The sequence below is a fragment of the Acanthopagrus latus genome, chromosome 16 (assembly GCF_904848185.1).
Source record: "Acanthopagrus latus isolate v.2019 chromosome 16, fAcaLat1.1, whole genome shotgun sequence".
In the NCBI taxonomy this organism is placed as follows: Eukaryota; Metazoa; Chordata; class Actinopteri; order Spariformes; family Sparidae; genus Acanthopagrus; species Acanthopagrus latus.
In genome coordinates this window covers 5,326,098-5,350,021 of record NC_051054.1, presented here as the reverse complement: position 1 = coordinate 5,350,021, position 23,924 = coordinate 5,326,098, and the positions used below count along the sequence as shown (strand labels likewise).

Genomic DNA, 23,924 nt, shown 5'->3' with positions numbered 1-23,924 from the left:
CTGTTTATATCTTTGGAAAACAGACACTCACTGTGTATGTTTTATGACTTTTTGCCCCCCTAAACAGCACAGGAGTAGCAGCCCGTCGGAGTGAGTGCGCCGCTGTGGGGCCGCTGCCTCTCTGCGCGCTCTGACTGAAGGGGGCTGGCTCTCCGTGATTGAATCCAGCTGTTGTGAAAGCGCTCGGAGGGGGCCCGTCCCGTCAATTTGCATTGCTAAATAATCTGTAGAGGCGACAGAGTGGGGCAGAAAACGGAACAGTCCATTTTGAAAAAGGCATTCCTGCAACACTTGGTCAATGTGCCGCAGCTTCAGCTCGACCAGACAGCGCTTAATGAAAACCTGGTGTCGGCTTTCGCGTAAAGGCGCATAGTTGGGGGGTGGCGAGAGCCCTGCTGGGTAGCGGAGAGGGGATTCACGGGTCGTCTAAATGTTTCCTTTGAGAGAAACCATGTTTTTGGAAGTACGTGGCTTCAGGTTTTGCTCTTGTGCAAGGTCAGTAATCTCATTTTCTCTTTCTCGACCTTTGCGTAACGGACCTCGCTGCGCTGTTTTTTTTTTTTTTTTTTTTTTTGCAGTAGCTGCATGTTTGAATGGATATGTAACGGGATGCCTGCAGCGAGTTCCTGTTTTCTTTCTCTTTTCAACTTGAAATTCATTTTTCGCAGGATGCTGGCAGCTCTGGTATTCATCCTGCTGTGTATCCAGCCTGGACACGGACAGGTAACACCTTCCTTTCACTTGGGGATTTCATTCATTTGGACCAAGTTCACAGTCTTCAAGTGCTGTTAAGAAAACTGTAAAGATGGAGAGGCTTGTGTATTTAGTATTAGAAGGCTCAGAGATCTTCACCACTCTGTCAGATATGAATCCCAATGAAAGTGAGTTCAGGTCTGACCACACTGAGCCTCTTGATCTCTCCTCAGACCTGCACAGAGGGTTTCGCATACGACCGCAGGACGAGACAGTGTATAGGTAAGTGGCTCCACTCTCTTATTCTGAAAGGTCACAGTTTAGGATCCTAGTGGTTCCCAAATGAACCACGGAGAGTAAACGCACCACAGCCCCCCACAGATGTTTCTGGATGCCTTCTAAATGCACGGCTCTGTATTCCAGATGTGGACGAGTGTCGGACCCTGCCAGATGCGTGTCGGGGAGACATGCGCTGTGTGAACCAGAACGGAGGCTACCTGTGCATCCCGAGGACCCTGTACAACCAGCCGTACAGACCCGAGATCCCAGCCGAGCAGGAGCCGGTGTACCCAGACTCGTCCATTGGATTTTCAGAAACATTCCTCCCATCTCTTCCTGGAGGTGGAAGATCCGTGGAGCCCAGCTACCCCAGAGTGAGGACCACTGCGCAGTGCATCCTGGGATATACTCCTGCAGAGGACGGCACCTGTAACGGTGAGTCTGAGGAGATGCCCTCTGGTTTCACTGCTGAAGGAAGTAATCAGATCCTTCAGTAAAACTACCAATACAACAATGTTTTCATTATTTACACTGTTTATTAAGCTTTTGATGTTTTTCCCGATTAATCAATATACTTTTTTAGTTTATTAGATGTTAGAAAATTATGAAAAATGTCACAAGATTGGGTTTGTCCCAAACCCAAAGATCTTTAGTTTACTGTCACAGAGGAGTAAAGAAACCAGAGAATATTCACATTTAAGCAGCTGCGATCAGAGAAGTGTGCCTATTATTTAACTTGTGACAGCTAATCGATCAGTACAAGCAGCAAAATGTACCAGAGAAATATCAAAACTGCTTGTTCTGAAGAAAAATTCTCCTGTGACTGATGCTGTTATTATAAATTATTGAGTTGTCACTACAGATGTATGAGTGTGTGAGTTTCTGTCTGCAAACTACTTTGTCAGAACTTTACTTGTCTTTAGGTTAAATTTTATGCAGAGCTTTAACCTGGTTAGGTTTAGGTACAAGAAGCACTTGGTTAGGATCAGGAAGAGATCATGTTTTGGATTTAAAAGATCAGGTTCTGTCAGCACGAATATCCTGATGTCTCATTAAAAATATCCAGCGGTTTCTTTCTTTTCCTACAAATGTTGGAACACCGTCTTGAACAGCGGTCTCTATCTTGCAGCACTTCATTCATCATGCGAGCCTCTGGCAGAATCTAGATGAAGGTCAAAGTTCAGTGTCCTGGAATCACTTTTCCAACACTTTTCCAGACTCGTGGGATCTTCATTTTGTGTGTTTTTTCTTGGCTTTAGCGCAGTGAGAGTTTACATCAAGTCTTGAGAGTCATTACTGCATAATTAGCTACAAGAGATGCGAGGGTGGATGGCGTCTGTCCGCCTCTGCAGCTGTTTGCAGTTCCGAGACTCTGCTGAATGTTTTGAGAAAACCTTTCCCGACATCGGCCTCCTCCTGCTGTTTATCAGATGTGAGAGAGAAACTGAATTCACGAGGTGACACGAGGGGAAAGGCGACCGAGATTCAGTGTAAGTCATTAGAGGTGATGGTTGAACTCCAGGGAAATGCCTGAATGCATCAGATCACAGGGACAGATGTTGTTTGATGCCCCGGTGCCGCGACGCGTCTGCCGTCGCCCAGCCGGAGCAGAGCACATTTTCTGCTTTCTAAACTGATTCTGTTGAATTTCACAACCTCAAGAGATCCCAGCTGTCTGATAAACACTGAATGTTTGATGTTCCTCCCCAGCTGTCTTAAATACATCTTAACATAATTATTACAGTGTGTCCAGCCTGGACGAGCTGATGAAAATGGCCTCCTTGGAGTCCATTTGAGGCGTTTTTCTGTCATTTTAGCTAAATCAGTCGTGACCCTGTAATGAGTGGAAAATGTACACGTATAGTGCAGTTTTCTCCCTCTAAAGGGAGCCCGGGAGTTTAGCTCATGCACAAATACTGACTGTTTCTCTTCGTAGGAGTGAAGGCCTGTCAGGGGAATCGGCTCGCAACCTTGTTTGGGTAAACTATACCATCAGAGTGCCAGAAATGAGGTCATCTGTTGCCAAATCTGTGCCCGAGCCCGGCCTGGAGAACAGGCATGCCTCTGTGGGGGCCAATCCTAATGAGACCTCACACCCCTACAGGCTGGTGTGTGTGTGTGCGTGTGTGTGTGTGGTGATGTAATGGGTGGCTGACTGATGCCGCTACAGGGCAGAAACTACACAGACTGTGACATCCTGTCTGAACCTACAACAAACATGGCTTTGTCTTTAAGTTAAAGGCACCGCGCTCCATCAGTGTCACTAATGGCACCGGTGTGGGAGAGCAACAGATCTGGGATATGTTTACGAGGTATGTTACCCGTCCTCGAAGCCAGTCACTGGTCGGTTGTGTGGTTGATAACAAGGCGCATCGAGGTTGGCATCACTGGAATAAGCAGAGTTTCTTTTTCATGGATGACAGTCGAGCCCTTTCGCTGCGTACTGGTCAAGTGTTTCTGCAAACTTTCCAAAACCATGCGCATAAATCTGCTCCTAAGCCACATCCTGTCTGTGGGGATTAGCTCCCCACCCGCCACTGATGGTGAGTGACAAGGCCTGGCTTTGCAGCGGGCGTTAGAGGTGCTGGATAGTGTTGAGGTCATGGCTGTGCTGTTCTCACCGTCTTCACTTGGTTATTGTATGGATTAAACAGGATAAAGAGGTGTTGGTAGGTGCACTGCAGTCAGTACAATGAAGGTTGGCAATGTATATTTCTGCAATCTGCAGATATTTTGAAAACGTGCATTTCTTTATGGACAAAAATACCTGGTTCTGTCACCACAAACACAGCTGGAAACTGTCATGATGTCTTGCAAAAGCTTTACACTGTCTGGAACAGTGGTCTCTTGTTTGTCTTACTTAGGTGACGCTTACGTTTAAATCTTAATATGACAAAGATTTAACGTATCTGTGGTTTGCAGGAACATTAAATTCTCAGTTGGAATATGCTTTTAGTTTGGGTGAACTGGCCCTTTAAGCAGGAGACAGTTTGCTCAAGCACTGTCACATGTGGGACTCCGTCACGTAAGCTAAAAGATGCCTCCAGAGTTCAGCTCTCGTCTTGTGTTTTACATTGCATGTGGGACTGTTCCGCTCATTTCCGCTCGTAATTCAAGTTTTGGGGGATTTTCATGTTTTTACTCAAGTTAAAGGATTACATGCTCCTCTGTGGCTGAAGAAACATTTCCAGCCTTCTGGGCTTCTGTAACCAACAGATAAACTCAAAATGCACGATAGCTCGTCCAAAACAAGAAAAGCGAGAAACAAGAATGGTTGTGATTTCCTCGTCCAGCGGTGGAATGTGATGTTACCGTTTCATGCAGCTTTACACATCTATTCCACTACATCTCAGAGTTTCTCAGAATTTGTTGATTTGAATTTGAATGTTTGTGATGAACTGCAGGATGAGGTGTTCCCTCACATGTTGTGACGAATTATCCTATTATCATTATTAGCCACTTAAATACGCCTGATTTTTGTCATCTAGATCCACGTATTTTTCTTTAAGAAGCTGATCAGAATGTTTTAGAAACTGAAAATCCCATCACTGTATCGGCACCAAAAGTCAGTGGGGTCTTTTCTGGGCTGAGATCAATCCTCCACCCAAGTTTCTTAAAAATGTGCTCAGGAGTTTTGGTGTAATCCTGCTGACAAACCAACTAACCAACAAACTAACGGACACCAGTGACAGCAGAGGTAACGAGCTGACTTGCACCTTTGAGCCACTGCAGGATTATTCTGAACCTGTTTGTGCAACAAATCTGGAGTCCAAATCTTGCACCTCTCAGTTTTCGGAACGTTTTAGCGATATTCATGCATTTCGTACAAACCCCATCCGTCACGTCTTCCCTGAAGCCGCTCAGGTTTGTCAGCAGCAGCTCATGAAACAGTCTATATAAGGAGCTGAACTGAAATGCTCCTGCGGCCTGTGTGTGTTGGAGATCTGCACTGAGGTTTACACATGGGCTGCAGATGAAGACCATTCATTTTTGACTGGTAACTGCAAGCAGGTGCCGGGGGGCCGTGTAGCTGTTGGCGGGCGGCCGAGCTCTCCGGGCCTCCTCCACCCCCCTGAAAGGACCACTGGTCCAAGTTGGCACAAAGGGCGACGGTCTCCCCGACAGACGTTATCGCTTATCATAGCTGCCTGTCAAAACATAAAGCCGGGCTCCCACCCACTTCCCCCACCAGGTTTCTAGAGATTGGTGACTTCATGGTCTGAGAACCATAAACAGAGGTTGGAATTTTTGATTTGTCATATCCTCATAAGGAAATGTGTCTATTATGATGTAGTGTGAGAGCTGCTCCAAGGGCGTCGAAGGAATTCAGATTGTAATCTGAGAAATCTTTAATCTTTTGCGAAAACAATGGTAAGCTGATGCTGCATTGAAATGTTAACTGTTGTGTTAAGAGATTTAAACGCAGGGTGGTGAAAACCTGAGCGGAGGAGAAACAAACTTTTGACCAGAAGTCTGCTGGTGCAACGCTCATGCCAGCAGGGGAAATTCGAGTCCAGTGGGAATGTTGAGCAGTTAATGTAAACCTGAAAAACTGATGTAGAGTTTCTATCTTTTACATGAGTCGATCTATCCGTCCGTCTGTCTTGTTGCTCTCCAGTTGGTGGGACACGTTTCTTTGTTCGTATTTTTAATTTAAAGAAGAAAATAAATTAAAACGTCGACTCTCTTCTCTGCTCTTCTCTTTGTTTCAGACATTGATGAATGTGAGACAAACTCCCATCACTGTAACCCCACCCAGGTCTGCATCAACACAGCAGGTGGCTACACCTGTTCCTGCACTGAAGGATACTGGCTCATCGGTGGACAGTGCCAGGGTGAGTCAACGCTTGTACATTTTATTGTAAGCATACTGCTGTCAAACTAACAGATAACTTCACATTGGATGTGATCATCAATCAGGCAGATTTGGGTCAACCAGTCGGTTCACTGGAGGGTTTTGAGAAATCAACTTTTGATGTAAAACTTGCTTGGGAAAGCTAATATGTAATAGTGAACATTTGCTGTACACTCATCTAGTAAACAACACAAAACAGCTGTTGAAAACCTTTTTCTAATGTGGTGCGTTTAAGGCAACATTTGTTGAAAGCCACCGGGTTCACAAATTACAGTAGATTGCACACAGTTTACAGTTAATGGCCTAAAACCACCAAAGTGATCCGTCGCACTTTGGTGTAAGTGCTGTTAACGCATGAGGCCAAGCAGGGATTTCAGATCTTGTATTTACCTAAATGAAGACCACATTACACATAAGAGCTGTTAGATAATGTAGAAAAGACAATGCAGCTCTGTCAGCTCTGCTCCTGCAGAACAGCGCCCTCCTCAGGCTGTCTGCGGCAAAAGCAGCTCAGCAAAGTTGTTGCCAAAAGATGTTTCATAACCAGTTTGTCTCTTTTTTTTTTTTCTTTTTTACGCCAGATATTGATGAATGTCGCTATGGTTACTGCCAACAGCTGTGCGCCAACGTCCCTGGATCGTATTCCTGCTCCTGTAACCCAGGCTTTATCCTCAACACAGACAGCAGGACGTGTCAAGGTACACACACACACACACACACACACACACACACACACACACACACACACACACACACACACACACACACAGGTAAATTATTTGTGTGGTGTCAGGCAGATGAACTCACTCCCCTGTTGCTCCTCCAGATGTGGATGAGTGTGCAGATGAACCGTGCACTCACGCCTGCTTCAACACCTACGGCTCCTTCATGTGCAACTGTGACGAGGGATTCGAGCTGGCGGCCGACGGCACGTCCTGCATCGGTGAGACAAGCTGGTTGTGTTGTGTCATTACAATAAACAAGCACTATGGAGATAAACCAACCAATAGCATTGCTCAAAGATAATTGATTCATTGCTAGAACGCTCCTTAAAAGCCTGATTTTGATTGGAGTCAGGGGTTTTGTCTTGTCAGAGCATCTAAGTATTGGTGGTTTTTGTATTTTTAATTGTGTCCAATCAGTATTTAATTTAGTATTCAAACAGGGAGACATTAGAATATGTAATTTCACTTACTTACTTCCCCTTTAAAGAAGGAAAAATGTGCAATTTATGTCTAGAAACACTTTTAGATATATAGTCAGTGTCACAGTATCTTCAAATAGATTCACACCTAAAGCATCTTTAAACCTGCGTTTCTCTGAAGTGGTTCGAGACTTTGAGGGAATCTGAACAGACAGTTCTCAGTCGTTGCTGTTGGGCAGTCGCGTGCTTTCAGTCTTTTTTTTCTGATCAGTATTAATCCTGCCTTTTTTTTTTTTGTTCCCTGTAGACTTGGACGAGTGCAGCTTCTCTGAGTTTCTGTGTCAGCACAGATGTGTGAACACACCCGGTTCTTTCTCCTGCCTCTGTCCGCTTGGATATTATGTATTCGAGGACGGCAGGAGTTGTGAAGGTAAAGTGCTGCGGCAGTGACTGATCTGAACAAAAACACTGAATAAATGAATAAAGTCATCACAGTTCAGATGCAGAGAATAATTCTCAAAAAACTGCTGTGAATTGTTGCATATTGTAAATTTCAGGAAAGTTTTGAGTAGAATTAAATCCTGTGAAGCTGTGATCTATTGTGCAACAAATATGTTTCATCTGTCACCCAAAGATTGTCTTATTTTATGTTTTTATTTGGTTAAAATTTGGAACTGCAAGTTTATACTGAAGATATTTAGGGAAATTGAATTACACTGCAATGTCACTTTATGTAGTTTTATTTCATGCTCTCTTTGTTTTTTGTACTGTTTTTAGGCACAGTCATATCGTATTGTTGATGCTTTCTAAATGTTGTCTCTCTGATGATGATGTTTGATGATGATGACGATTTAACTGACTTTGATTTTTGTGTGTTTGATTTTGAAGATATCAATGAATGTGACACTGGTAACAACACCTGTACAACAGCACAAGTATGTTTCAATTTCCAGGGAGGCCACACGTGCCTGGATCCTTTACAGTGTCACTCTCCTTACATCGAAGTTAGTGACAAGTAAGTATCTCCGTGTTGCTTAAGTTCCTTTAATCACTCATCTGTTGTATATAACCCACCCTGTGTCTCCTCCTCTGCAGTCAGTGTATGTGTTCAGCTGAGAACCCTGCCTGCAGGGACAAACCCTTCACTATTCTGTACCGACACATGGACTTGTCGTCGGGGCGCAGTGTGCCTGCAGACATCTTCCAGATGCAGGCCACCACGCGCTACCCCGGCGCCTTCTACATCTTCCAGATAAAGTCGGGCAACGAAGGACGAGAGTTTTACATGAGAGTGAGTACTTAAAGGATGACTGAGCGGTTAGATACGAAGGCGAGAGGAAACATGATGTAGTGGCCATACCTGACGCTGAGAGCAGACAGTCATGACTCAGGGGGAAAAGATAAGACGCTCTCGTAATATATATGAGGTAATATTCACACAGGAAGTGAGTTATTTTACTGACACCAGCAAGCAACTGTGATAAACACAGCAAGAACTGAGCAGTGAGCAAGAGCTGGAGGGATAAACACTCAGAGAAAACAGAGCCACCTGAAGACATTTAAAGAAACTAGTCGTATTTCATGAAATAGCAATTATTTGTTCCTAAGTCAAGTTTTGAGCCGAATCCCTTTTTTTATTTAGCTGTGATCTGGAACAGATTCTGAATATAAATGTGGAAATTTAAATCTTTCAGCTCTAATATCATTTGTTTACATGCAAACAAGCCTTTTCCAAGACAGGCATTCTGACATGTTACAGGAAAATAAATCACTGAGACCTTTTAACAGAAGAGAACCATTTTAAATGTTATTAGTGACAATTTTTCTCCTTCCACTGTTAAAAGGATATATATATCATATGGATGTGAAACATAAATCATCTGACTGTTCAGTTCAGTGTGCAGCCAGTAGATGGTGCAACAAGTGTGTGTAATGTGTTTTGGAGAGGGAAGATTTTTGCTTTTCAAATGTCTTAAATACAAACTTTAAAGAGACTTTTTAGGAGGAATTCAAATTATAACCATTCACTGATGTGTGATTTAATCAACCACTTGAGATTTTAAGATATCTCGCTCAGTTACCTTCTGTTGTCCTTGTTTAAACAAACCCTGCTCTGACCTCACACGCTGTGGAGAACACATTAACTCTCCTTGACTTTGTGCATGTGTTTGCTAGTTGTAAACGATATGACAGCAGCTCCTGGAGTCTTGGATTTCCTCCATCATGTGCAGCTGTCAGATTCCAGTGTTTTCCTGTACATTCGACTCACATTCCTCTCCCGTCTCTCCTTCGTCTCGCAGCAAACCAGTAACGTGAGCGCCACACTCGTCCTCTCACGGCCCATCAAGGGACCCAGAGAGGTGGTGCTGGACTTGGAGATGGTCACTGTCAACAACGTCATCAACTTCAGAGGCAGCTCCATCATACGTCTGACGATATTTGTCTCGGAGTACCCGTTCTGAGCGTCCCAAATGAACCAAAAGCATCAAGCTGCACTCGTCTGCGGCTGATGTGATTGTTTGTTTGAGACAGCTCACCTTTTTTTTGTGTGTGTGTGTTCATTTTTTTATTTTTAAAAATCATCATTATGTCATCCTCAATAAAGACACGTCCGATAAAGACTCAGCAAAGACCAGCTGATGGGAAAGCATCCCTGTGCTGGAATCCCCGCCCTGGTTTAATGGACACTGAGCTTTTATGGCTGCGATATGGACTTTCGCACACAGAGGGATGTTTATGGTGTACAATTTCTGACATCCTCTATTTAGAAAATGACCTGAAATGGGAATTACCCCCACTGAGTACCCGTCTATACACAATACAGTTTGCCCCAGTTGTCTGTGAATTTTCATCCCTTCAGATAAGCTGTGAAAGTGACTTTTATACGCCTGAATTCAAGAGCTGTCATCACATCGTAATGATGCTATCAGATCATTGTCGTGGTTTTTGTTTGTTTTTGTTTTTTTTTATGCGCTGGAAGGAGAGTCGGTCATCTGAGCAGAAGTGTAATCATGCATTTGCAGCGGCAATATTTGAAATGATGTAACAACCAGTCATTAACTGAATTATTGATCACAGTTTCTTTTAGACCAATAAATGTCTTCACCACACCACTGTGCCTGGCACGAGCACGCTTCTCAACTCCTGAGACTGAAGCTAATTTTGGGATCCTAATGAGTAATTAAATCACTGGGTGTTTGTCTGGGATCACATCAGCACATTCGTAGCACCACATTTTAATTTAAATGTTAAACTGGGATTTGAACATGTGATTAAAAACAATACATGTCTCCACCACACAGCTTTTCCTGGCATGAACAGGCTCCTCATCCCCCTCAAATAATATCAAACTGTAGGAGTATATGTAATATATGGAGTGATTATAACACATCTCGGGGTTTAAAATCAATAAATAACACATTTTTTGGGACATTACACCATATTTAGGTTATTTGGGGCACAATTAGGCACACACAATAACAACAAATGTCTTGACTACACAACTGCTCCCCAAACTTCTGAACTATAGCACATTTTTGGAATATAATGTTATATTTTGGGGCATAATAACACATTTTGGCCGGTTATATCAATTTGGAGAACACATTTTCGGGGTGATACTGCACACCAGTTTTGGGGGATTTGGACATGAATAAACAAACTCAGACAAATTACGACTATAACATTTAACGAACATTGGCACAAATACCTAACAACACCCAACAACACTCCTCCCCATTCAACTTTTCTGAAACTCTGAAATTAGAGCAACTTTGTGGATTTTGATGTAATATTTAGGGGGGCCATAACAAACACTTAGGGGACACAACCAAATTAGGGGGGCCTGGGGGCGCTGTAACAAATTTAGGGATTATATCAGCACATGGAGCACTATGCTAGTTGCACCAATGGGGGACTTTGGGTCACCATAATACATTTTGTAACTATATGAGCACGTTTTGGAGCACCTTAAAACATTTTGGCAACGGGGGGAGCAATGTAACAAAATCTGGGATTCCTTTAATTAACAAATTTACACCAATGTGTTTTCACAGTGCAGACCAAATGCCAGGGGGGGTATCCTGGAAAAACAACAAGGGAGCATGACAATAAACAAACAAAACAACTATAAATCTCTTCACCATACGACTGTAAAACTATCAAAACTGTATTACAGTGAGGTCAGTAAACAAAAGGCATGCTGGACCTGGATGGTGGCCAAGTTTCCACCCAGATAAATATTAAATGACGGGGAGAACGCAGTGATGCTGGATGGGAGAAACTGAGAAACCCAAACAGAAAAGGGTTTTCTCATGGCAGTTCGGGGAAGGAAGTGCAAACACACTGTCAGTCCGGGAATTAGAGTCTGGAAGGGCGAGAGGGAGGGAGGAGGGTGAGTAGAGAGAGAGAGAGAGAGAGAAAGAGAAAGAGAGAGACCTGTGACTGAAGTTAACCATAAACCTGAGCTCACTGGCATTTCTCTCCAGTCGGCCCCGTGAGAGTGAACTGCACCTGCTGGATGTACAAACTTTATCCTCTTCCAGTGAAAACATTGCACGGGTAAGTTTACATTTTACCTTCTGGTCTAATAATCCAAAGTATTAGATGATTAATTGCTGCATTGTATATCCATGTATCAGGTTACAACAATGCAGATGCCTTCATACAGCCGCAGCACAAAGCAGTGTTTCTTCACTATAGTTGGTTCTGCGTTCATGATTTATTTCAAATGTTTTCACTTTTTATCTGCAGCTGAATGTTTGTCAGTCTTATAAGTGGTCCTGGAAATACTGAAAACGTGCTCCTTTGTTCATTTTTGACATAAAACATGACAAAGTTTTAGTATATTTGGCTCTCAAACCCCCAAATATCCTCCAACCTTATCAATTAAATAAAGGATTTGAGGGTTACTGGTAATAAGACAGGGACACTGTACCACATTGTGATTTTCAGGACTGGACTGTAACCAAAATTCAAAGTCATTAAATCAAATTTTTTAGAGTTTTGAAGAATTTCAGTGTTACATCAAATCACAATTTAGGGATTTATTGAGGCAACAATGATTTTGAGGATTCAATGATATATAATATTGTTCAGGTAAACCAGATTTAGCCAGATTTTGGGCACAACAACACATTTTTAGGATATGAAATGATTGACAAAGACACATTTTGTGGGCTCTATACCAACTTTGGGGGATTTTATTTAACTTTGAATAACAAATGTTGGTGCTGCGCTCCCAAATTTAGTATAAATGGGAAAATTTGGGGATTATATCATCAAATTCTTTGGACTTTGTTGCCAAGTTATAGGATTATAACAACACATTTTGGGAGCATTAAACCTGTAACAATTTATGTGATAGTACCAAATTTAAAAATGCTGATTATCTGGGACTTGGGTGCACAGCAACAACTTTTTGAATCGCTATACCAAATTTGGGGAATTTTGGTAAACTTTGGTGAAGATTTAGTTTCATAGGGGAGGGGGGCATCTTTCCAAATTTCCTGGTTCCATCAAATTGCAGACAAGCCTTTAATACTAAACATTGTGTAAAACCACTTTCTTGGGGGGAACTATGCCAAACTTTGGTGATTTGGGGGTGTTATCAGCTCCTGATTAGGTCCCCAGGAAGGCTTGTTCTGGCTCTGGTGTTATCGCTGTTCTATTTAAACTGTAACTTCCACTGACTCTTCCAACATTTCAATATTTCCAGTTGAGGCCATGGAGTGCCTCAAAGACTGCTGCAAGAACTTCATGAACAAGAAGGGGAGAGACCAGGATACCCAAGGTGAAGTGGAGCTCTGCACAGCTGCATATCACACAGCTTTGACGGAGTGTGTTGTTTCTGATTGTGTTTATTTCCTTTGCTCTCAAGTTATCACACTGAAGATGCCCCCTACATCAGGACGGGCGCTAGATGACGACAGGAGGGGTGTCACAGAAGATTACCTCCTGTCCAAGCTGCCCCCAGATGGTAGAGAGGTGCCGTTTGTCCTGCCGACCTTCAAGGCATCTTTTATCCAACCCAGTGGATCCCGCTTCCCCAATTTACAGTCTGGACTGCAGAGTATGTACCTACTGAAGAACTACGTCAGCAAAGAGCACACACAGTTAACGAGTGTAACACATGCAAGCTTGCCTCAATACAGGGTTAGGTGAAGCCAAAGGTTAAGAGGACTGACACACATTACTCCACCAAAACAAGCTCAGCACTCACTCAGATCTCACAGAGCAAATGGCCGTTTAAGTTTAATTAAAATCAGCTCAGAGATTACCTTGGTATGGCGTGACATTTGATTACACAGGAGACAAGTACCAGGATATCCTGTTTCTGAGTGAATAGCTTGGGTCTCTCAGTTTACTGACTGAAAAGGGTGATTTGGTCAAATGAAAGCATGTTGACCTGCAGCCCTGTTTCTTTGTCTGCAGGTTCAGCGCGGTCCACGTACGCAGAGAGGAAGGCAGAGCTGCTGGGCAGCAGTCAGTTCGCCTACAGCCCCGAGTTCAGACTGCACCAGGGCCGGATGACTGAGTTCATCTCCCCTGGATCGACCCGCCGCGACACACTGAAGAACAGAAACTCCACCTCAGGTAGCAGCTGGAGCAGGATACATGTTCATCCATGCGTCTCTCATTTTATTTTGAAATCAGAAAATTATTTGTGAGTGTCTGACAATCAGAAATCAGTAATTTGTCTGATTTATATCTAACAATGTTGTTTTTTCTTACTATTTAAACTTTATTTTCATTTCAAAAAGAGTTAATGATGTTGTCAGAGGAGATCTGTGCTTGGATATCCATTGTTAGATTAATAATCATAAATCTAACTAAAGCTGCCTCATGTGGGCCGATGTTTTCCCTCCAGGTTTGACTCTGTCGCCGGGCGGCGAGCAGCGACTCAGCAGCTCCATGTTTGATCTGACCAGCTCTCAGAGTCACATGCAGGTGAGCGTGTTCCCTATCTAATCTACACTCACACAGCATTTTCTCACCCTGTATCAACCCAGACTAAATATAGTTTTTTACTTTCCACTGTTCTCAGCAGCGTAGTGGAACATTGCAAATAAGCCTCACTGGCTGGTATTTTGATTTAAGGGGGCAAAGTGTCGGGGTCATTTCATCCTGGAGAGTTTGTTAGGAAGCAGGTGAGCTGCCGGACGGGTGGAGCTAATCTGCACTATGAGGTGGTTAAATGCTCTGAAATTTAGAGTAACTTTGCCACTTCAGATAAATAAGATATCATAAATGTATGAAGGCCCAAATGTGACATAAATAATGGGAAAAATAGGGAATGCCTACATGATAAAACATAAAGTAGCTCCAATTTTTACGATGCAGGACAAAGGACAAAATTAGTACTACTGAGAGGCAGACAAAGACTGTTTCCTTGTTTTGTATACTGGGGCAACTTGTTCAAAGGTAACCAAGTCTGAAAAATCTACTGCTCATCTCTTATCTGATCAAAAACAAAGTGTTAGCATGAAATGGGAATTTTACAGGGGAATTACATATCGTGCCATTTCCTGGCTGGTGCACAATAACTTCCTGGAGCCTCCACCAATATCCTAAAGCATGACGACTTGTAAAAACACAGTGTTTTACGTTTTTGTTGTATTAAGCAACAATGTATATGTATGTGTATTAAGCAGATAAGAAATAGGGTGTCAATTAATGAGCCTTGGAGGCGCTAATAGATATATTTTGTTTCCTTGATCTTACTAAGCAAATGCTCTTTGTTTCCAAAATGTAAAAGAGTCCCTTTGAAGATTAGCTTGCAAGGTTGAACAAATCAAATTCAAATTCAGTTTTTGTTCTGTAACCATCTCATTTAAGGTTGAGAGCCTAAATGAGATCCGTGTTCTTGTCTTTTAACCATTCAGTTGTGTATTTTGTTGATGTGTGCAGTCACACAACTACCTCATGTCACATTTGGAACGTGTTTGTGTGTTTATGATACCAAAAATGTCGGAACTCCCTCAGAGATCCTCTGCTCATTACGTAAGATAAGCTTGCCACTCCTTTTGAAGTGGCTCTGAACTGTAAATTAATTTCAACGTGACGATTGAGTCACTTAAGATTAGTTCCAGCTTCGTCGCTTACTCCTCCTGTTTAGTGGTTGTCCATGACTGTTTCTCTGTTTGCTACCAATGATTCAGCCGTTAATTTGTCTGGGATGAAGTGTTTTTTAATCAGTGATATAATAAGGAATACAATGCGTAAGTTGGGGCGTGTTTCTTTATTCTATAAAGGATGTGGTGCAGTGTGCCTGTCGTGAGCTCTTTATTAGTTAACATGATTAGTTGAGGCTGTGTTACAAACAATTGATCTAACACCTCGCCCAAAACCTCAACACACAGCACATTATCTCTCGAGAGACTGGCACAGAGATAAACGCAACAGCAACCTGTATGCAACGCACTCACTGTTCGGCCCGCGGTGAACCAACAAGGATACATTTATGCTCAGTTTTCTGTTGATGCTCTTGTTATCTACAGCAACGTGCAGCAGGCCCACACGTACCAGTCGATTAGCTTGGCAACGTTATGAGCAAACAGTAATAAATAATTAAAATCATGAAGGGCAAAGCCGCCTGGTAATAAAACTTACAGAATATATATATAGTGTGCTTGTAAAAGATCTTTGAAGTCCACACTAACAGAAGCTCCTCTCTCCTGCAGAAAACTCTGCTCCTTAAACGCCTCGTCAGCAGTCCCGCTTTTTATTCTGTGACTTTGTGACGTCACGCTATGTCGCCACGTCACATTAACAATATTAATTTACACCTCGTGGCCAGTTTGGCATGAAATAACTGATCTTGCACAGCTGCTCTGTTGTTGGGTCAGGCATGTGTGAGCTGACCAATCAGAGCAGACCTATTCAGGAGGGAGGGGCCTTAAAGAGACAGGCGCTTAAGCAGCGTGTGTCAGTAAATCAAGTAAACCTGTTAAAGTTTAATGAAATTAACAGTGAAGCCGTCATGCTGATTACCTCCATGTGTGTTTGCATCCACCTGCAGCGCTTCAACTCCGTCTCCAGCGTCCTCAGCAGCACGTCCTCCGCGATTGGCTCCATTGAAAGCAGCCTGGGTAACTTAAACACAGATTTGTCTCCATCTACAAACACTTTCCCTCTCAAGCTTTTCTGTTTGGATGAACCTTTTTCCTGCCACTGTCCTCTTTTTGGCGAATAAAAGAAAAACAACCCGCTCACAACACAAGTAGTCATTACGTAAGCCTGATTAAGATCTCCACCTACATTGTGTGTAATCATGAAAGGGCAGTCTCAGTAATCACCTCCAAATGTTTTCACTCTAGTCCGCCGCTGAGCCTCGGAGATAAGGCTCCTTACATAAAGATTGTATTAGTTCACAAGAGAAGCAGCTTTGAATTTGAATAAGACAGATAATTTATATGACGATAACTTTGTTTTTCTGTCCCGCCATGACACATTGCTTTTACTTTTGTTTCACTTTCCGCACACTATGCAAGAGAGAATCTTCTTTTTGTGGATTGATAAGGAGAATCACATGTGTAGCTGTCCTGCTTCGGCAGTTCTGAAGACACTTCACTCAAAAACATTCAATAATTGGTTCCTGTTGCGCCGCTGTCGTCTGATTTCCCGAATGTTACAGACTCCATCACCCTATCTGGGGATGAGCGCGAGCTGGGGAAGGTGTGTGTCCGAGTGAGCTACCAGGAGGCTGTGGAGCAGGTGTGGATCACTCTGGTCCAGGTAAGGTTACATGTGGTGAGCAGAGGCGAGCATGAGGACACAAAAAGCTCCATTGTGCTCTTCTGCAGCATCTCTCAATGGACCCTCTGTGTGTCCACAACACAAGCCTCTGTTAGTTCCTCTCACTACACTATTAACTTTGGCTCAGACGCTCGGGAGGAAAAGGTTGGTTTCCACTGATCCTTATGCTCAGTGATCCGTGCATTTGAGGAAGTGTGAATCCACTCAAAAAGGCCGAACACTCGTAATGTGTGTGTTCTGTACATGATTTCTTTGTTTACAGTTTCAGGACTTCAATGAAGAGATATGCACTGATTCCTCTGGAAAATGGGGAATAGAATTAAAGATTAGGTTTTTGGTTTCGGTTAGGTTTCACTTTTGTCCCAGCGTCACATTAGTGCAGCACTTTAACCATCCACTGGAACATTTGGATGAGCAATTAGGGCGTAGATAGGTGGAGTCAAGGCCTTTCCGATGGATCACCACGGGACCTTGAAAACTGCGACTTTCACACCATTATTTCCAATGAAACGTCCCATGGGCTCATCAGACAGGACATGATTCACCTCTCTAACGGGGTTCCACTGAAGCCTCTGTTGCATGACATTATGTCAGCAACTGAACATAAATTAAGCACATCCTGCGTAAGTAAAGTTTTTATTAAAGCAAAAAAGAAAAGAGTACCACACACATAAAAGCAGCCTGTTGTGTTTGCTGTAATTGTGTCCTTTTCAACATGTAAAGCAAATAGTTCCAAACCTTTTGCCTATAAATAGATTCGACCCGCCTCGACTGAAATGTTCTTTCCCCTCTTTCGTTATCAGTGTTCAGACCTCAACCTTCTGGATGGAGTGGAACAACAAAAGATTGGATTTAAAGGCATCATCACCATCCCTAAACCGATACAGTTCAAGAGCTCGGTCAAGGAGTACTGTCAGGTAAAGTCAGAGCATACTGTCTCAAACCTGATGAAAAACTGAAATTATCCATCTTGAGGTCGAGATTTTGAATATTTGTAGTTATAAAGTTGTGGCTCAGGAGGTTTGTAGGTAGAAATTTAAGTTATGTAACTAGAATCTGACTCGATCTGACTTAAGTTCAAGGGCTGTAAACCCAAATTGGCCACAATTGTCATAAATTAACTGTGTGAGGATGAATTGGACCATAAACCTTAGTGGATCTGCTTCATAGCTGCTCAGAGTGCCTTGACGTTAACCTTTTCTCTGATGTTCCTGTCTCTGTTCTTTAGGATGTGCCCTTCATGGAGACCTTTGTGTTCGCGCTGCACCTCCAGCAGTTGCGCTGCAGTGCTTTGGTGCTGCGCTTGCAAACACACAACCCACGGAAGCGAACGGTGGCGGAGTGCGTCCTCTCCTTAAGAGAGATCAGCTGTCAGGAGACGGAGCACTGGATTGACCTCAACCCTCCGTCCAAATCCTCTGTGAGTCTGAACTGTGGCGCCAAAGTCTGTTTGTGGTCTTAAGTCTGTTGTCTGGTTTTCTGTTAACATTTCACTGTCGCTGTTTTTTCAAATGCTAACACAGTTTGAGAGCAAAGATAACCAGGAATTAAAGAATTATAGTCTCAAACTCAAGTTGTTTGACTACAACTTAAAGCTGATTATAAGATTGAATTGCCAATTTGTTTAACTTTTTTAATCCAGTGTAACATCCTGTTAATGTTTGCTCTCTTCTTTGTGGGAAGTCAGGTATTTTGTTTTGTTTTGACCAATCAGAAGCAAGTACTGTCCCGCTGAAGTCCAGCTGCACCAGTTCTGCTGAAAATGATCTAGTCAGAAGACTTTCAGAGAATCTGCAGCCAAGCTAGTAGCAAGATATAATTAAAACAATGCGTAGTCTTACAAGTAACAGATTTCTGGCCAACTGATAAACATTTTTGCGAGTTTAACAAGATGAAACAAGAGTCCTCTGCCACACCTGTAGCTCTGTGGGGCTGCACTCGGGAGGCATGGCAGTGATGTTGGCTGACAATGCTAACGTGTTCGTGCTCCACCAACAAAGTTCATTATCTTAGTGTGTCCTGTTACCATGCAAACATTTGCTAATTAGCCACAAGACACAAAGAACATCTGAGGCTGAAGGTGAGGTCTTTGGTTGATAACATAAAAAGTGAAAGTCTGAGGATTAGTGCTTTGTTTGCTCTCCACTGTTATTAATGCCTGCTCCAAGAATTGCCCAAATATATTCTGGATTGTTGCAATTGGGTTGTCGTGGGTTTTGCCATATCTGCTCTCCAGCTGTTGTGGCAGAGAGGAAACACTTTCGGTGTGGGAATATTCCAGACCTTTACCACTTATTCTCCAACGTTTCCTCCTCTGGCTGCTGTCTTTTATCACCCCTTTGTATGGGCACAGCAAATAAGAACAAAGCACGCTCTGTGCCTAATAAAACTGTCTTCCGTAATGCATTGTAGCCCACTGGCATGTACCGTTCTCTTGGCCCTAACAGGATAACACTGACGTTGACTCAGACTTTATGTTGTTGCATAATCACGGAGAAAAAGAGAAAGGGGATTCATTATCAAGGGAAATTGGGAAACAGGCTGTTACTGGAAACAGAAAAATCAGCGTGTGGATTCTGGAAATGTAACACATGGAAAGTAGGTCAAACCTCAAATTATTTCAACAGCATAGTGGTTTTCGTTGATGAATGGATAAATGTCGGACCAGTGGGAGTAAAATGTGAACTGTTTCTGCACTTAGGGGACCAGACAGTGAAAATTCAGTAGGTTCTCAGAGGGACAAATTGATACAGACAGTGAATATATCCATCTGTTGGACACAAAGGGAACAAATTGTCCAAATCACTGTCTCTCAGGAGAGGCACTTAACGGTGACGACAGCTGAACTTGCAAGAAGAATATCTGCAGCATTTTATGAAGAAGCGGGGCAGCTGGCAGTCCAGGATGAATCATCGAACTGGGCGACAGCTGCTGTGATTAAAGCGACGGCGGTCCACTTTCCCCCCCAGAGTGGTATTATTGTTGGCGCCGATGTTGCAAAGACAAGTGGATTTGTTTCTGTTTTCCTCAGTGTTGAAAAATCACAAAAACAAAGTTGAGTTTATTCAATCATTGGTGTGTGATAAGCAGGTGGCGTCTAGACGCTGCCATCAGTATATGAACGTCTGTGTGAATACTGACTTGTGTAGCAAAACGCTTTAAAGTGGGCGTTAAATTAATGCAGTCCATTTACCAGTTATTGGTTTTTAATGTCGAATGTTATATATGTCAGGAAACTTAAGATCGGAGGAACACGAAATGAGAAAAATGTCTGGACTGGTGAAGTGCTGCATTCAAAGGTCAAAATATTAAGTCTAGTTTGACGTCAAAACCTGAAGGCTGATGCACCTTTCTTTTTAAAGGGAAACACCTTTTCAGCCGATAATTAAAGGTCAACCTGTACAAACTCTTAACGTGTTGCTCCAGCTGATACCGAACAGCTGTCCTGACACTTTACATTAAGAGTCTTTTGTGCTCGATTGTCTCTTAAAGTTCAAAAAGGAGGTGACAATGAGGAGATGACTGCCGAAGGGGAAACACACTGACCGTGATTTAATCTTCTCTTTCAGGTGTGCCACTCTGAGCTGCATCTCACCACCTGCTTTCAGCCGGTCAACGGACGCATTCAGCTCCAGGTCCTCGCCGCCCAAAACCTCCCAGCATCCTCCTCACCACTCACCCAAGGTAGGTGTCGCTGGTGTTAAATCTAATTCGAAAACTCCGGTAACCCCAGTCAGTAACCGTGGCGGTGTTCCCACCTCTCCCTCCACTCTGAAGCGTTTTTTGTCAAAGTGGAGATGCTCCAGTTGGGGCGGGTGGCGATGAAGAAGAAGACCCGGGTGATGAAGGCCTCAGCGGGTCAGTGTAAGTGGAAGGAGAGTTTTTACTTCCTGCTGACAGCGCTGGACCACGACTTCTCTCTGTCGGTCAAACTCTACAGCCGGAGCTCGGTGAGGAGGAAACTGTGTCTGGGACAGGTGAGTTGTTCTGACGTGTTCTGAGATAATCAGAGGTTAAATGCATCAAGCTGAGGTCTTATTGCCTTTTCACTGGTTCTGGCAGGTTCAGCTGGGATTTGACAGCCCTCTTCCAGAAGCAGTGGATCAGTGGAAGGACATGATGGCTCATCCAGAGAAAGTAGTGTCTGCATGGCACCGGCTGAGCCCTGTTTAAACCTCCCCGCCTGACTTCATCTCTGCACACTATGGACACGATGCTCTCATGCTGCAGGTCCAGTCGGCCAGCCACGGTCCTGTACACTAGCTGACTGGACTCCGATGGAGCAGACTGCAAACCACTGAACGTGAAGACCAGATTCCCACAGAGACAGTTTGGGTGCTCGGTTGTAAATATGGGGGTTTTGAACAAAGTGTCGGTGCTAGAAAAAAAAAGGTTTGTGGTGGTTTTTGTGTAGACAACATTAAGTTTTTTTATTTAAAACAACAGCAGAGTATTTGCTCGCTGTATATAAGCTGTATTTTGTGAGTCACGGTCCCTTATCGCTCTGTTTCAGTTGGAGAGAAAGTTTACAGGCAGAGAAAGTCGCTAACTCACTATATTGAGCATATGTTATCATTCTGTAATGAGGCCCATCTGGGAGGTTGTGTTAGGTCAGATTATTGGACTGGTGAGCTCAACAATGAGCTGAGATCAAAGATGTCAAAGACGTCTGTGTACTGTTGAAGAAATATTGAAGTTAGCAAGCTAACCAGCTAGCCCCAGTCTGTCCTGTCCTGCAATGCCACATAAAGTGAATTTCAGCCAGTGGTTGTCGCTACATTTCTGCGGTGTCTTCTCGTCACGGGAGTCTTAGTCTTGGTCAGAACTGCTGTAAATCACCTCCATACTGTCGTTCGAGTCTTTTCCTGGTGTCTGTTGACAAAAAGACAAATGTACATATCATTGATTCATCCTTTATTTTCCTAAAAGCTGAGTTCCAAGTTTTTTTTTTAACTTAACTATATAGGGTAGATATCATGTTACTGTACATTACAGCGGCATCAAACCATGGCTGTACGCTTTTGATAGTGAAGCACTTTAATTTTGTATGTATTTAACATTATAATGTTGACAGTCTAGTGAATAAAAGTCGTTTGGAAAATGTCATGCTCGTTTTTTGTGTTCATTGAAAGACAGAGGTGAAGAGCGCAGTAATATAAAGTAAATAAAATGTTCGAGTGTTGGTCCGTAGGTGACATCTTTGTTTCATCTGAAGTAAGAAGTTTACACTGTTATTCTAGGATTTTAGTTGAATGTGAGTGACAGCTGGTGTTGTTTCAGTGTCTTTGTGCCCCGAGAAGGAAAAGTCTTCAGAAAGTACATTACACATGTTGCAGGCCGTCTGCAGCGCCTGTAAAATGGGTCAACAACCATAAACCACTGTGTCACCATGTCACTTTTTATTGAAGAGGCCACTGATTGGGAAATCTCAAGGTAAACAGCAGGATAATCTGCCACTGTGTTTCTCCTCCTGACTCCTGGAACATCCTGTTGTTCAGTTTCGTCCTTTCATTATAGAGGCAATTTAAACTTGTACTGTATACGGGCAATTTCAGTCGCATCCTCGACTCTAGAGGAACGACTATAGGAAAAAGGGCCATTTGTTGCTTGTTGGAAAACCAAAACAATTTCCTTTCAGTTGCAGGATATTGAAAAGTGGAGGAGCGCGTCCACTAAAAACTATTTCCTGCAAAGAAGTTGTGCTGCATTGTGTTGAAGTTTGGAGGACTGTAATCATCTTTGCTATTCAAATAATCATTTTCAGCAGAAAGCAGTGTTTCTGACAGGCATATTTGGGGACTAAATAAAGATTTATTACCCTCGAGAAGAATCTTGTCTCCAGCTTCTCATAAAGAGAGATTGACTGGCGACATGCTCTGTGTAACCAGCTGTGGACGTGGACACACAAGCACACACCCACTGAACAATAAGTCTGTGGACCAAGAAAACAGACTCCGGCGAGTGTTTGCGTTTTAAGTGAGCGTGACCAGGACAACCGGCCGCTCCACGTGAGCTGACCTGCGTCAGAGCCCGTCATATCCTGACGTGCCAAAACACCATCATCTCTTTTTTGCGTAATTAATGTTTGATTTATAGTTAATGTTAAACAGAGAGCATTCCAGACACACCTTCACAAGTAACTTGACTCAACACTCAGAGGAGCAAGTGTGGATCCTACTCACAAAAAGGTGTTTGAGTCTCAGAAGGATTTTTGGGGGGGTTGTTGTTCCTCTATGTGTTTAACAGACTCCTTCCTTTCGACACTTATTTGGCTGGTTGCCTCGCTGGATCTGCTGCACATTCCTGTCGTCTCATAACTGCATGCTTGCAGGTGCAGGTTCCTTCACCTGGGAGACACAGTGGGGAGTTTATAAGAGTCCTGCAGCAGAGAGGAGACTCTTCTTTTAGTTTTCATCCAGAATAAAGGATAATATGACATTAAATGTCTGACAACCTGTTGGAAAAACTCAGACGTCCTTGAAGGAAAAATAAAAATAAGAAATGTCTTCAAGAAAATAATTCTGCAGAATATTTGATGAGGATTTGCAAGCTGGATTCTTAAGAAATGATGATCATTACCTGCAGAATTTGCTCTTTTTGAGATAAAAGATTCAAAGACAGTCAGAACTGTGCAAGAGATTGTATAGCTGTTGCCCATAACTACATCAGTATCATGGAAATCATCATGGAAAACACAGCAGGTTTGAGTGGAACTGGACAGTCACTCTCATTTCTAAAACACACTGTCTGTGGTGAACATATCTGAGCATTTAGCAGCAAAAGAGCCAGAAAAATCCCTCAGGAGTTGGTAGTGACTAAAAGAGAGGTAAAAGAGAGGGAATATTGGACAGATATATGTCACAATATGTGTCTGCTGGACATGCAATGTGCAACTGTTTCCTAACAGATGGCCCATACTCACTTAACTGATTATATAATATCTAATATTTCTGCATTAAAATGTCTAAAAACCTTTGTTAAATATGGCAATATTGTCAAACTGGGTACTTACATAATCCCACATGATTCCGAAACATTCAAATCCAGAGAAACGTGTAATCTTGCTCACAGTAACGGTGTGTTTCAGTCGGTCACCCGTCTCTATAACTTGCATTATTGAGTCAGAGTTAAGAAGGAAGTGAGACTAAATGTAATGTGAATCAAACTTTACAACATTAACTCGTCCATAAACCTCTC

General features: G+C 42.9%; 2 protein-coding genes and 1 long non-coding RNA gene across 3 annotated transcripts; 2 read left to right on the top strand and 1 right to left on the bottom strand.

Annotated features, from left to right (window-relative positions):
• The first annotated feature begins 109 nt into the window (after window positions 1-109).
• On the top strand, window positions 110-10,081 carry fbln5 (fibulin 5). The gene is made up of 11 exons (XM_037125013.1): window positions 110-495; window positions 669-723; window positions 927-975; window positions 1,117-1,407; window positions 5,685-5,807; window positions 6,409-6,525; window positions 6,654-6,770; window positions 7,279-7,401; window positions 7,860-7,986; window positions 8,067-8,262; window positions 9,272-10,081. Exons 1-11 carry the CDS (start codon window positions 431-433, stop codon window positions 9,431-9,433), a joined length of 1,425 nt encoding a protein of 474 aa, XP_036980908.1. The 5' UTR covers window positions 110-430; the 3' UTR covers window positions 9,434-10,081.
• A 1,295-nt stretch (window positions 10,082-11,376) lies between these two features.
• LOC119005186 (tandem C2 domains nuclear protein) lies at window positions 11,377-21,833 on the top strand. The gene is made up of 12 exons (XM_037072743.1): window positions 11,377-11,531; window positions 12,688-12,762; window positions 12,850-13,041; window positions 13,404-13,565; window positions 13,840-13,919; window positions 15,991-16,060; window positions 16,606-16,706; window positions 17,531-17,644; window positions 17,956-18,147; window positions 20,297-20,411; window positions 20,505-20,704; window positions 20,790-21,833. The coding sequence occupies exons 2-12, from the start codon at window positions 12,696-12,698 to the stop codon at window positions 20,898-20,900; spliced, it is 1,404 nt and encodes a 467-aa protein (XP_036928638.1). The 5' UTR covers window positions 11,377-11,531; window positions 12,688-12,695; the 3' UTR covers window positions 20,901-21,833.
• Window positions 21,462-23,866, bottom strand: LOC119005188. Its single transcript, XR_005070407.1, has 3 exons — window positions 23,740-23,866; window positions 22,910-23,074; window positions 21,462-21,599 (listed from the first exon to the last, which is right to left on the bottom strand). It is a non-coding gene; the product is annotated as an uncharacterized LOC119005188 (long non-coding RNA).
• Window positions 23,867-23,924: the final 58 nt, after the last annotated feature.